Below are 15392 nucleotides of genomic sequence, written 5' to 3' on the forward strand. Positions count from 1 at the left end.
TGGATCAGTTCACAATTCCACCAACAATGAATTAGTGTCCCAATTTTTCCACATTCCCTCTAACATTCCTCTCTTTCCCCTTCAATCATTTTAGCCAGTCTGACGGGTATAAAATGATATCTCAAGGTTGTTTTGATTTGCATTTCTCTAATCAATAATGATTTAGAGCATTTTTTCATATGGTTATAAATTTTGATTTTTTCATGGGAAAACTGCTTGCTTATATCCTTTGACCATTTATCAGTTGGAGAATTGTATTCTTAGATTTGACAAAGTTCTTTAATATTTGAGATATGAGACCTTTATTTGAGAAACTGTCTATAAAAATTTTGCCCCCAGTTTTCTGTTTTCCTTCTGATCTTGGCTACATTTGTTTTATTTGTACAAAACCTTTTTAATTTAATGTAATCAAAATTATCCATTTTATACCTCACTGCTGTCTATCTCTTGTTTATTCATAAATTGTTCACCTGTCCATAAGTCTGATGAGTAATATGTTTCATCTTCTTCAAATTTTCTTGTAACACCTCTCTTTATATCTAGATTAGGTATCCATTTTGACCTTATCTTGGTACATGGTGTAAAATATTGATCTCTCACTACCTTCTCTTATTTTCTCTCTACCCTTGAGATTCTCTTTGTGGTGGTTGTATATTTGCTTGTGGTGGGTGGCGGTGGGAGGGGGACAAATCTTTTGTACTTGTTTACCTGGCATTATTTTAGTCTCACCAAAGAGACTTGGTTTCAAGGCCCATTTTTGCCACTAATATCATTTTCTCTCATCAACTAAGTAGATCTCAAGAAAGCCAGCCAGGTTTTGTCCTTTTTTTTTTTTTTAAAGCATTAACCTTGTGCAGGCACTGTTAATGAAATGATGTGTCATGGTGATTTTAGTTCTCTTCCCAGCGTGTGACCATCCTCTGTCCCTTTCTAGGTAACAAGCCGCCACATCCGGTCAAGGAGCTGGCTCCAGGTAGAGAGGCATGCTGTGTTTGGAGCTCTGGGATGCAGTGTCTGGGGTTCGGGCGAGGGAGGTGTGCAGTGTGTGGGTTACCACTGTGTCTTCTGGGTGATATCTTATTGACTGACTCCTTCTTTCTTCTTCAAAGACTGACAATTTCCCTTTCTTCCTCAGTGTGATAGATCACCTACCTTCCATTTCTTCCTAAATGTCTTTCCTTTTTTTGCTTCTGCTTTTAAGCATGCAGAGGTGAGCAGTCTGATCATTTTATTCTCTCAGCATCTGCATGAGGAAGGGGTTATTGCCCCCATTGTACAGATGAAGAAACTAAAGCAAAGGAAGGTGATTCCTTAGTAATAATAATGATCACTCACCTTTATTCAACCCTTGATAGTTTGCAGAGTGTGTTGCAGACCTCTCTTATGAAAGCTTTGGGAGATAGTATGACCAGTATTATTATCACCATTTTAGGGAGGAGGAAGCAGAATCTCAGAAAAGTTAAGTGACTTGCTCATGGTTGCCACAGCAGCAGTCAGAGTTGGGACTGGAATCTAGATCTTCCTCTCTCCAGCCCAGCACTCTCTTTACTTCACTGACCATTTCTAGATGCACGCGCGCACATGCGCGCACACACACACACACACACACACACACACACCCCTTATTTAAGGTAGGAGTGTTCCCATCCCAATTTTTCATAAAAAGAAATTAGACAAAGGCAGGTGAATCCACTAATGATTAACCTTTAAATAGCACTTTATAGTTACAAAGTGTTTTAGACCTATTGTTTTATTTGATACTAAATGATACTATGTTGGTTTCCTGGAAATTAGCCCCATTTTACAGATGAGGAAACAATCCCATGGAGGTCAAGCGACTTCTTGGAAGTCAAATAAAAACTTAGTGGTAAAGGAAGAGCTTGAATACAAGTCTCCTGATGCATAGCCATGGGTGTGACTAAAATAATACAGAAATAGGCCATTCAGAGAAGAGCCTTCTGTCTTCTGAGTCATCCGACTCCCAGGTCAGTACTGCTATCTCATGGGACCACAGAATCTCAGGATCTCATAGACCTCCTAGTCCAACCTATGCCCCAAAAAAGCACTCCCTTGCCAACATCCCCAAAAGATGGTTGAATTTAGAGTTGGATGGGCCGTGGAGGACATTTAGTCCAGCCTCCTCATTTCACTATGGGAAACAGAATCCCTGAGAAGGGAGATGACTTGGCCAGAGCCACATGGCTAATACGAAGTAGAGCCAGGCCTGGCACAAAGAATTGGAATCCAGGGCTCTCTGCTACACCAGCCTTTCTACTATTCTCTCCATCAATAAACATTTATTAAGTGCCTATGCTAAGTAGTCCTCTCTTCCTTAGCCTTGCATTTCCTCACTCACCTTGTCCCAGACCCACGTCAACCTTGAATATACCTTCAGGTAGAAGAAAACTGGTGATGTTATGTAGTCTAGTTTCCTATTTCCAGATTAAATGGGATGATTAACCAATGCTATGGACAACTCAAGGGTCTATTTGCGAAAATCTTTGGGACCAGAAATGTCACAGCCTCCTTGGTGGTAATGTCCAAGAGTTTAATTATCACCTTGACTACGTAATTGATGCTTAGGGATCATACTCTCTGGTAGAAACCAGGCAGAGCTTTTTCAACTTGTAGGGACAAAGGTGCCAGGTGACTCAGATAAGGTCTTTGAGATGGAATCAGAAATGGAACTTGTGACTTTCTGTTTTGTGTAGCCACCCTGGGGGTAAGGGTGGGGGGGGTCTGAAGTGATTGTTTATCTAGTTAAATACTTCTTTTGTTCTCTGTGGAACTAGAACTGGGATTTCTAGACTTAGAGAAATTTGGGAGATCAGCATGATGTAAGGGAAAGAGCCCTGGAATTGGAATTCAATACAATCTGAATCCTGACTGCCTGTTTTTGGTGAGGTGACTGTGAACAAGTCACTTTATTTGTCTGAGCCTCAGTTTCATCATCTATAAAATGGAGATACTTATAGTGCCTACATTAGCTCACATGCTGGTTGTGTGAAAAGGTGTTATAGATGGTGAGCGTCAATGTGAGTTATTATTATACCTCACTCTCACTCTGACCCCCCTCCAGGAAAAAAGTAGTATGAAATTTAGCTTTTGTTTGGGGAGGAGGGGCAGTATTTGGGCATTTCTTGAAATAATTGAGAACACAATGGAGGTGTTAATGAATGCAGGCTTAGAACTGTTGAACTAAAAAAAAATAGAATCTTAGATCTTTGACACTTACAAACTTGTCCTGACCATCATCTTTACTTCATCTCTCTGGCTCTATCTCTCTATGTCTCTCTCATATTGTATTTTATATGTAATATATAGTATGTAATCTTCACTCTCTACATATATTATTTTTGTTACTATTCCATCATTTTCAGTCATGTTTGACTCTTCATGACCCCATTTGGGGTTTTCTTGGCAAAGATACTGGAGTGGTTTACCATTTCCTTCTCCAACTCATTTTACAGATGAAGAAACTGAGGCAAACAGGTGACTTGTCCAGGGTCACACACCTAGTAAGTGTCTAAGGCCATGTAACCAAAACTATTCCTTCCAAAATTATCTATAATCCTTTAATTGCAATGTTTGATGGCATTTTACCAATGCTTGTCCTTTTTTGCCTCCGCAGCACTTTCCTCCTTTTGAATATTGTCCCCTCTCTTACTTTTTGTGACCTCTTTTTATTTGGCCTTTCTCCTTCTTACTCTTCTTTGCTAGTTCATCATCTCTGTCATATTCACTAACTGTGGGTAGACTCCAAGGCCCTGTCCTTGTTTTTTCTTCATGCTCTCTCATTTGGTGATCTCATCAGGTCCCATAGGTTCATTTTTCTCTGAGTTCTCTAAATCTATAAATCCACTCCATAAACTCCAAGTTCTATAAAACCACTCCAAGTTTCTCTCTTGAGTGTCAGTCCCATATCATGACTGCTTTTTGGATATTTTCATTTGGATGTCCTGTTGGGCTCTGAAGCTCAATGGTTCAAAACAGTTTACCATCTTTCCTCCCAAAACCTATCCTTCTTCGACCTTCCCTATTACTGTCAAATGCTGCCATCCTTCCAGGCCCTCAGGTTCATAATCTCTCAAGAAAAGGAACAGTGTGGGGGCAAAACACACACACACACACACACACACACACACACACACATTTATCAGTAGAGCAAGTTAAGTTTTCAGAGTCAACTTCATCTCTAAGGTCCCTTGTAGCACTAATCTTCTGTGACATAGTACATCTGGATTTCAGTAAAGCATTTTATAATGCCTTTCAAAAAACAGAATACCCTGCCTTCAGAGGTATAGCAGGTTCTTCATGGCAGCCTTTGGATAGAGGCTGGATAACCACATCTTTAGGGATTTTTGGAAGGGCATTTATCAATCAATCAGTAAACATTTATTAAGGGTCTACCATGTGCCAGCCACTTACAGCACTTATGTTTCAATCGTGGTAGCTCAAAAAAAAAGATGAGATGTGCAAATTTAGAGATATCTCCACTCCAAATGTTTTATTTGTGCCGGACCTGTGTGATAGAACCTTCTGAGATTGTATTGGTCTGATCAGTCACAGTTGGGCAACACTGTACCTTGACCCCAACATAGTGATATCATTTTGGTCTTCTTCAAGAATGAAAAACAATAACTAATCAACCAATGTGCCAGGCATTTATGGGTTGGAATAGATGGCCTTCCAGACCCTTGAGATCTTATGACTAGAAACCAGATCTTCTGAAGTCTTTTAGTCAAGTGCTATTCCTCCCTCCAGTTAAATAATTTTCCTAATTTCAGCAACTGCAGTTCCCAACAGATGGAAATTGTTCAGATTTTTTTTGAAGCATCTCCACAAGATGAACCCAAGGCTAATGAATATGTTCATTCCTTTCCACTCCCTCTTCTTCCTGTCCTCAATTATGGGCCTAATGATGGATGATTAAAGGCCTGGGATTAATTAGGGCTGCTAGGGCCCAGCCTCAAGCATTCTGCTTCACATGCAGTAGGCTTTCAAAACATTTTGTTAGATGCCTGGATTTTACCTTGGTGACCTTTCTGTGTAAGCATTTCCCTGGGGATGTTAAGTCTCTCTGTGTTGTGATGACATATGTGAATTATCCAGAGACTGCAGGGCATCCTTACCTCTCTTGGCATTCCTAGAAAGCCCATATCCTAAATCTTGCCTTTGGCTCTCTCATTCTCATTCTTCTCACACTATTTGTTTATTTTGTGTGTGTGTGTGTGTGTGTGTTAAACCCATTTGAATAACAGAGTCCCAGGCAGTTAGTGGCTGGGTTTGTTATTCTAGATTAATTTAGCTTACATTTGCCATGCTCTTCATATCCATCATTTTAGGAGATCCCTAGCAATGATATTGTCTTGTGTGGATAGTGAGCCAGCTTTGGAGTTACAATGACCAGGTGTTAAATCTTGTCTCTAACATATTCTACCTGTGTAACCCTGGGCCTGGGCATGTCAGTTTATTTTTCTCAATTCCCCAAACAATACTCATATTGTAAACTGCAGGCCTATTGCAGAGCTGCACTGATAGAAAGAATTTTGTCACTGAAGGATTTTTACATCAATGAAATCCCAGATCCTGATAGTATTCCCATATTATAGGTCAAGAAATTGAGGCTCGGAGAAAGCAATTGACTTGCTCAAGGCTAGTAGATGAAAGAACTGAGGATCTACCCCCAGATCTGATTGGGTCAGACTCCTTAGCACTTTCCACTACCTCACCCGTCTCTAGAGATTCTGTTGCTAGTAGAATCATTACTGAATCTTTTACCACACTCACAAAGCCAGAGAAGGCAGGGATCATTCAATCATAGCTGTAGAGCTAGGAGAGACCTTTGTTGTCATTCAGTTGCTTTTCAGTCATATTTGACCCTTTGTGACTGACTCCATTTAGGGTTTTCTTGGGAAAGATACTGGAGTGGTTTGCCATTTCCTTCTCCAGCTCATTTTACAGATGAGGAAACTGAAGCAAAGAGGGTTAAGTGACTTGTCCAAGGTCATACAACTGGTAAGTGTCTGAGGCCAGATTTGAACTCAAGAAAATGAGTCTTCCTGACTTCTGGCCCAGTACTCTATCTACTGTGCCACCTAGCTATCCAAGAAGGGTCTTAGGAGGCTATCAAATCCTTTGCCCTAATTTTACAGATGAGAAAACTCAAGAGGTTAAGTAACTTGTTCAAGTTTACACAGCTAGTAAGGATCTGAGGTAGGATTTGATCTCAGATCTTTTCTGTTCCTAAGTACAGTGATATATCCACCACACCATTGAGCCAAGCCATGAGGGAAGCAAGTAACAGCTGAAGCCAATTGTGCTGTGAAGGGTACCAGCTTCTTTCCACTCATTCGAACAGAACGTTTAGGTTGGTGGTTACTATAGAGTATAGCTTTCTATGCTTCTGCAGAGCTATTTGCCTTGGGAAAAGCAAGAGGCAGTAAAAGTCAGATGAGCCTTCTCTGTAGCAGAGCCGTGCTAGTCTGGGGAGGGGGGATGGGGGACGGGGGAGCGCAACTATTTCTTTTCCTCTTGGTCTTTGTGTGTCCCTGGTGAAGCCTTGTGCTTTAAGCCATGTGGTGAGTTTCCTGCAATCTTGGGTAAAGAAAGCACAGAAGGGTATGGGGAGGGTGATGATTCTATGTCCATAACAGAGTCCATGTCAGATGCATCTTTGACACGCCCTGTCCCTGTTGTCTTAGTGGGCCTATGTTGAGGACCCTGACAGATTCCTTCAGTGATGCATAAGGGAAAGAGTATTGATTGGCCTGGGAGTTGGAAGACTTGGGATCTGATTTTGACTGGGCTGACTTTGGCTAAGTCACTTTAGCTTTTGAGGCCTTAGTGTTTTCCTCTGTAAAGAACTTGGATTAGATTACTTCTAAAGTGCTTTTGAGCTCTTCTTTCTATGTGCTGTGATTCAAACAATCACGTGACTTTTCCAGGGACCCTCTAGGACAAGGCAGGCCTATTCCAGGGTCTTTGTTAGCTTATTTTCTACATTGCAGGATGAGGAAAAAGGAGCTAAATGAGAGAGACAAGATTGGATTAATTGCTAGCTGAGTTAATTGCATTAAATATCATCCCGATATATGAGTTAGTCACAGAAATCTTTTTATGTTATTCTCCATTTCTTAGCACCCCTCCCTACCCCCCAGTCTCTGCTGTTTGAAAGACATCTTTTCTGTCATTATGGAAGATGAAATGTTAAGAATCAATCAATTAATCAATCAATAAGAATTTGTACCAAGCACTGTGCTGGGACACAAGTACGAAGAATAAAAAAATCCCTACTGACAAGAAGCCTACCTTCTAATGGCAGAGATGAGCATATATGAAAATACATAAAGTTAAATAAAAATATATTCCACATAGTTAAATACGAGGTAGTTTGGGAGGGAGGGCACTAACAGTTGAGGAACCTGGAAAGACTTTCTAAAAAATTTTTTTAATTTTATTTTTATTTTCAGTTCCAAATTGTCCCCCTTCTTCTCCCATTAAAAAGGCAAGAATTACATATCCATCATACGTATAAAGTCAAACAAAATATATATCCACATTAGCCATATTCTGGAGGGGGTGGTCAGAGGAAGAACAAGAAAAAGGAAGAGAAATAAATGTGGTTTAATCTGTACCCTGAGTCCATCAGTTCCCCATCTGGAGGTGGAGAGCATTTTTCATCATCAGTCCTTTTGAGTTGTGGTGGATCGTTGAACTGATCAGAGTTACTGAGTCTTTCACAGTTGATTATCTTTACAATATTGCTCTTACTGTGTAGATTGTTCTCCTGGTTCTGTTCACTTCACTTTGCATCTGCTCATAAAATTCTTCCCAGGTTTTTCTGAAACCCTCTACTTCATCATTTCTTATAGCACAATAGTATGCCATCACATTCACATTCATATACCATAACCTGTTCAGTCATTTCCCAATTGATGGGTATTTAGTTTTCTTTCTTTCTTTCTTTCTTTCTTTCTTTTTTTTGGCCACCACAAAAAAAAAAAGAGCTGCTATCAATATTTTTGTACTTATTCCTTTTCCCAGAAAGGCTTTTTGGAGAAGATGGTACTTGAGTTGCACATTCCAGGATGAGAGGGATTCTGTGAAGCCTGGGCAAGGGAGGAGTGCATTCCATTCATGGGCAAGGGTCAGTGCCAAGGCATGAAAAATGAGAGATGGAGAATCATAAGTGAAGAACAGTTTGACTGGATGAGTGTGGGAGCAGGAGTAATGTCTGGTAGATCTGGAAAGAGAGGTTGGGGCCTGGCTATATGGGGCTTTATTAGCTAAACAGAGGACTTATATTTTATCTTAGAGGCAGTAGGGAGCGTTCTACATCTTCTACAACTGTGATTCCTCAGCTACTCTTTAGGGGCTGCAGAAGAAATAAGAGACATGACCCTTGCCTGCTACTTACTACCCTATGTGACTTTGAACAAGTTAGTTAACTTTCCTGGGACTCAATTTCTGCTATTTAGCTTTGACTAGAAAATCTTTGAGGTCCATTCTGGCCCTCAACCCGATTGCCTAGGAATAAGGAAGTTAGTGATCAACTGGTAGAATTAATTGACATATTTAATGTTGTTGTTTGTCCTTTGTTCTTGAAGAGGACCGGGACATCAGGAAGATGATGCCATGACTTGCAAGTGAATTGGGTTTAAGTGAGGGAGGGCTGTGCAAGGTCACCAGCCTCACTTTCTCCTCCAGAGCCATCTGGGTCCAGTGTTAGGTCAGGATGACTGAAGAGGGCCCCAGAAGTAGTGGGAGACCTTGTCAATTTTAAGCTCTTTCCCAGTTCTCAGGTCGACTGAGGCAGTGCCCATTCAATGATTCCTCTCCTCTTCATCTCCCTCTCCCTCTCCCTCTCCCTGTTCCTTTTACTCTCCCTCTTTTCTCCTCCTTCCTCCCCTCCCTTCCTTTTCCCTCTCTTCTCCTCCTTTCTCTCCCTCTGTCCACCTAGGGTATCATACCCTTACTTGCTCTGCCCAAAGGAATGTCAAGTTTTAATCACTGAAACCTCGAAAGATATCTTAGGGTTTACAGGCTAGATTTCTTTTTTAGGGACCATGCCTTACACCCAAATCACTCTGGCTCTCATTGATTGGCCAACAGTAGGTCCCACCCCAAGCCCATGGTGTCATTGTTCGGGCCCTCATTGCTCAGAGTGATGTATTTAATATACATTTATAAAGCACCTATTATGGGCAAGGTCCTGTGCTTGGTACTAACAAGGAGGTACATCTGGAATGGTAAGTCAGGAAAAGAGAGTGACAGACCCTGGATGTCAGGCTGAGGAATCTTGGTTTAATTAGGCTTAATAAAAAAAGGAATTTTAGAAAAGGCTTCACATGGTTAACTAGGGGCAGAGTTCATGTTAATGACTTGTATTTATGTGATGTTTTAAGCTGTACAAAGCATTTAACATGCATTGATTCATTTGATCCTTACAACAACCCTATGAGTGGGTGCTATTGTAATCCCAGTTTTATAGATGAGGAAACTGAGGTTGAGAGAGGTTAGATAACTTGTCCAGGATCACACCGTGAGTGACACCATCTGACATTAAGATTTGAACCCAAGTCTTCCTGACTCCAGTGCTTTATCCACTGTGCTGCATTAGGCCTCTTACTATAGGGCTTCAATTAGAAACTGGGTCTCCTGACTCCCCAATCTGTGACCTTTCCATAGTTCATGGAATGAGATCTATCCTAGAAAGGGGTGGTTTGGGAAAATGAGAGACTCCTATCACCAGACAGGCATTGGCCTTGGTTTAACTACATAGCCCAGTAGAATCCTAAACTTGGAGGTGGAAATGGCTCTGCCACTGGCTTTCTAAGTGACCTTGGATAAGTAACTTAACATCATTTTTCTCATCTCTAAATTGAGAGGATTGGACTAGAAGGGCTAAAAACCCTCCAGCTCTAAATCTATGATCTTACATCTTTTCTTGTGTGTTTACTAAGCAGACAGCTGCTTCACGCTTCAGTGATCTGTCATTTCATCGTCATGGGCATTTCCCATGACAGATGAGAGTCCGTACAGACCTTCTCTTCCTGTGTGATTCTTGTCCAAGTCTTTCCTTAAATCCTCCAAAGTGCTCTCACCCAGTGCCCTGGAGGCCTTTGGCTGGTTCTCTTTAAGTTTCCAGGGTACCAGTGTAATATTTTCATTATCCACCTATCTTTGTTGCTACGTGACCAGCCCACCACTCCTTTGGTCATACAAGTCTTTGATAATACCTTTCACAACATTGCTTGTATATGCTTGCATAGTGTTTTTCCACCTCTGCCGAAACCAGTGCTGCCAATTATCCTACTTACATCCACCAGGCATCTTTCCATTACTCTTTGGATCACCTGCATTTGTGACTTCTGAAATTGTAGTATTTCTTAATTCTCAGCTGAGTTGTTATTACTGGCCACCAAATGGAGTGGTGCAGTATCAAGCAGGTCAGGATCTGTAAGAGCTCTGTGCCATTTCCCTGGCAGATCGCCTGGTCAATTCCTAGCTTATTTGTTGTTTGCTGCACCCACCCAAATGGTGTAACATGTTCATGTATGTGTGTACACAGGTATGTTTATATGTATGTACACGTGTGTGTGTGTGGGGGGCAGCTAAGTGGCACAGTAGATAGAATGGTAAGTCTTGAGTCAGGAAGACTCATTTTCCTAGGTTCAAATCTAGCCTCAGACACTTACTAGCTGTGTGACCCTGGACTCTGTTTTGCCTCAGTTTCCTGATCTGTAAAATGAGCTGGAGAAGGAAATGGTGAACCACTCTAGTATCTTTGTCAAGAAAACCCCAAACGGGGTCATGAAGAGTTGGGCATGACTGAAAACGATTGAACAACAACAATGTGTATGTGTGTGTGCATATATTCATATGTATGTATACACACACATATATGTATATGTATATGTATGTGTGTGTATGTGTATATGTAAAGGGACTATTTTTAAAAAGCCGGTCTACTGTTTGGTAAAAAGATCCATGAATGCAAGCTAGTCTCCATGTCATCTTGTTAGATAAGAACTGCTTCTGTGCCTTCTGGCCAACCTTTCTTTCATTTATGGAGAGACACAGAATATTCTTACCCTATTTCCAGATATCTGTGTGTTCACTCAAATGATGTTACTGCTGAGAAATGATACCTTAAGTACAATTGGCTCTAGTCAAGCAGTTTCAGCTCCTGCCTCATTTCAGGGATGAAAATGAGGCGAAATAATTTCATTTTGTGACTGAAGTGATAATGCAAATACCAGGGGGTTTTAATTTGGGTCTAAGTAGAATAGTGGTTAATCATTTTTGTGCATCATTAGTTATATTGCCAGTTAATGGGAGACTTCACATTTCTGCCATCTGGATTTAGGACTTCATAAATCCTAGGATCTTATATGGCCCTTGTATTTTATGGATGAGGAAACTGAGGCCAGTGGAAATCAAATAACTAAATCTAGCTCACACAGCCAGAAATAGTGGAACCAGGGTTGAAATCCAGGCCCTCTGATTCCAAATCTCTTGTCCTTTCCACTGTACCACACTGATAAGTTCAAGTCATATGTAAGTGTTTATAAATGAACAGAGTGCACATGGGAAGTAATTAATTGCAGCTTGTTAATTAAAAAAACCTTCTATTCCTTAAGAAATAGGAGGTTTTCAGGATTTAACCACATGAACGCTGCTTAATGAAGCCATTTCATTAAGGACTTGACAGTGTCCTGTCAAGGGGGATGAATCTAAGTAAGAAGAAATGAGACGTGTCAAAGGGGAAAATGATGTTAGTGCTTACACCTAGGAAATGGGGATCATCTCCCCTAAGTAATGAACAGCTCAACCATTTTCTCTTCCATACTTCTAGAGGACCTGTTTATGGAGGATGCAGCCCCAGGAAGCTAGATATCATTTAGACAGAGCTGAGAATATCATAGGTGCTAAGCACTTTTAAACTTAAAGTCACAGGGATTATTAAGATTATTAAGAAATACCTAAAAGAGTTGGTCCACCAATGGAAGGGGCTGCCTTGGGAGGTAGTGAGATCACTGTTAGTGGGAGGATGTTCATTTGGAAACCAAATATTGAAGAGAATGTTGAAAATTATTCATGCTTAAGCTAAGGATCGAACTAAGTGATCTCCAAATTCTTTCCACCTGTGATAGTCTATGTTTCTAATGTCCCTTATGTTTCTATTATCTGTGGTCTCTTCTAGCTCGATTATTCATCTTATAAATCTAACAGTAGGTAGCACTCTGTTACTCTAGGGTGTTCTTTGCATGTTGTGCCTTTTAAGATGATGTGATCATTCAAGAGGGAAAAATCGTGTTTTAGTGGATAGTTGAGAGACCTGGTTTCTGTAGAATCATAAAATCTTAAGAGTTGAGAAAGATTTTGTGATTAATTTAGTCCAGCCCCTACCCAAATCGTGAATCCCCTACAACATCCCAGCTCTGCCATTAATAGCTATGTTACCCTCGAACAAGCTCCTCTCTGGGTCTCAATTTTCTTACCTGTAAAATGGAGGGCATGTACTCTAATATTATACCATTCAGTAGGTCAGCTGGTCTGTGTGATCTCAGAAGGCATCTAATCCAGCTTCTCACTTCACATATAAATGTATAACATGAGAACCTTTCCTGACAGGTGAACAGCTAGCCTCTGCTTGGACACATCTAGCCAGTGACAGAGAATTAAATACTTCACCAATCAGCCTGTTCTACTGTTACTCAGCTCTGATTGTTAGGAAGTTGAAATCTGCCTTCTTGTTACTTCTTTTTCTGGGCTATATAGTTCAGTACTCCAGAGATGCAGAGGACAAATCTAATCACTTTTCTCCATGACAGCCCTTCATATAGTTGAAAACAGTCATTATGTCCCACTCAAGTTTCCTTTGCTTCCTGCTAAACCTTCTTGGTTTCTTCAGCCGTTTGTTGTGTGACATGATTCCTTACCCTCTGACTATCCTGGTCCCTTCATTCTTCAACCCCCTCTCCCTGCTCCTTCATTTAGAATCCATCCTCAACATATGGCAAATACATGTGTTCCTGGGGGCCTCTAACCTTAGCTTATCCTCCATAGGCAATCCATTGCCACCTCCAAATGGACCAGTTACTTACAATTCCTCTTCTCAACAGGAGCTATTGGCAGCTCCGAATCTTAGGAATTTAGGAGTTACTTTCTCTTTCACGCTTACTAGCCTCCCAGCTGAGAGACCATCCTTCTCTCTCCCTTCCTCCCCCTTCTCCCTACATACTAGTGAGAAAAATGCTTCAGGATTGGCCACCCCAGCATTCCCTCCTTCACTTCTCCTCCCGGGTCTGGTCCCCTATCTCACTTTTTTTTAAACATGCAGTCAAGCTCTATTTATGAAACATTCCATTTAATTTTATTACCCTGATGGTTTCCCCTCTGCTCCTTTGAAGTGGAAGATAGCATTTCGTTCAGAAAAACAGCTTAAAGGTTGAAATGGAGCAAAAGAGATGGAAAAGATCATGTGTTTCGTATCAGTCAAAATCTGGGAATGGTGCTTGTTGTACCCTGAAGGAAAAATGAAACTTAATGAAGAGTTTTATTGGGATTTCACTGCTTTTTTTCTCATATCTCAGATCTTTGCCTTCTTTTCCTTAAACCTCTAGCCCCATCTTCTCCATCCCTTCCCCTTACCTCCCTACTCCCTCTTGCCTCCCTCCCCCCCACTCCCGCTTATCCCTACTGTCTTCCTGGAAAGTTTCCCAGCCCTTTCTTTTTTTTTCCTTTGGACTGTGAAGCTATAATGCTGGGAGACTTTACTTCTAAAATGAGCACCTTCTCATCCTCTAAAGCCTTACTGGGAGCATCCTTTAGGTAAGAGACTACATGTCACATCTGGGGACATGCTCAGTGATTGAGTGAAGTCACTTAACACTACTTTGGACACAGAATAAACCCCTTATCTGAGGTGTTTGTCTTTGGTGGCATGTTGAGGCTCAAACATCATTCCCTGCAGTGCCCAATGTTTGTTGTTGTTGTTTTGTGAGGTGGGGGGTGAGGAAGGAGGCAGAAATATAGCTGTGGTCAAAGAGAAACTGCAAGTATTTGCCCAGACAGGATCCATCAAAATTGCCAAAGATTCTCTTAAATGGAAAAGTCAATATTTAAAGTCTCTAATACTGCAGTTACTTCATGCTGGGAGGGCAGGGACGGAATTAACAACTGGAGAAGAGATCAGGAAAGGCTTTGTATAGAAAGGTCATGTTTCATTTGTGTCTTGAAGGAAGTGAGAGATTCTGTAAGATGGAGGTGAGGAAGGGAGTGCATTACAGACATGAGGGATGTCCAGTGGAAAGGTACAAAGATGGGAGATTGAGTATTATATGGGCTGAACAGAGAGAAAGCCATTGGCTGGACAGTGGAGTATGGAAAGGAGAATAGTGTAAGCTGAAGCTGGAAAGATAGGGTGGGGCCAGATTATGAAAGGCTTTGAAAGCCAAACAGAATAGTTTATTTTATCCTAGAAGCAACAGGGAGTTTATTGACTAGAGAAGTGCCATAGTCTCATCTAAACTTAAGGAAAATTGCTTGAGTAGAGAAGTGATTGGAGTCAGAAAGCCTTGAGGTTGGGAGACTAATTAGAAGCTATTTCCATAGTCCAGACAAGTGGTGATGAGGGCCTAAACTAAGCAGGGGCTGTGTGAGTAGTATGGAGACAAATATGAGAGACCGTATGGATGGAAATGGGCAAGATTTGCAAACTGATTGGATATTGAGAGGCAATATATCATAGTGGATACAGTGGTGGGCTTGTAGTCAGAAAGACCAGGGTTCATTCCCTGCCTCTCACATTTAGTAACTGTATGATCTTGGGTAAGTCATGTAACCTCTATGAGTCTCAGTTTCCCTCATTTTAAAATAGAAGAGTTGAATGAAATAGCCTCTTCCAGTTCCAAATCTGTTATATTCTGTGTGGGATATGAGGAAAAGTAAGTATTTGAGGATGATACCAAGGTTATGAAGCTGAAAGATTTGAAATATGATGGTGCCTTCAACAAATAGGGAAGTTCAGTAGAGAAGCGGGTTTAGAAGAGAAAGAGGACTTTTGTTTTGGATATGTTAGGTTTGAGATATCTATGGCATGTTGTTCAGTCATTCAGTCATGTGTGATTCTTCATGACCCCTGGACCAACTGTCCATGGGGTTTTCTTGGCAAAGATACTAGAGTGGTTCTCCATTTCCCTGTTCAGTTTTATGTAGTCAGGGTTAAGTGACTTGCCCAGGGTAAGACAGCTAGTAAGTGTCTTAGGTCAGATTTGAATGCTCGTATTTCTGACTCCAGAACCAGTACTCTAACCACTGTAGCACCTAGCTGCCCCTATCTATGGCATAGCCAGTTTGAAATGACCAATAGGTATTCAGTGATA

General features: G+C 41.1%; 1 protein-coding gene across 4 annotated transcripts in view; it reads left to right on the forward strand.

The window, feature by feature from the left end:
* Positions 1 to 15392, forward strand: part of CCDC85C (coiled-coil domain containing 85C) — a 185583-nt gene that overhangs the window by 145827 nt on the left and 24364 nt on the right. For 2 of the 4 annotated variants that reach the window (XM_021007325.2, XM_021007328.2), the window contains exon 3: positions 935 to 973. The exons of the other annotated variants lie outside the window; for them this stretch is intronic. In XM_021007325.2, the coding sequence (XP_020862984.1) occupies positions 935 to 973 (39 nt within the window). The remainder of the gene's footprint in view (positions 1 to 934; positions 974 to 15392) is intronic. 4 annotated transcript variants of the gene reach the window in all.

This window comes from Phascolarctos cinereus, unplaced genomic scaffold, assembly GCF_003287225.1.
Source record: "Phascolarctos cinereus isolate Bilbo 61053 unplaced genomic scaffold, phaCin_HiC Scaffold_2;HRSCAF=192, whole genome shotgun sequence".
Classification (NCBI taxonomy): Eukaryota; Metazoa; Chordata; class Mammalia; order Diprotodontia; family Phascolarctidae; genus Phascolarctos; species Phascolarctos cinereus.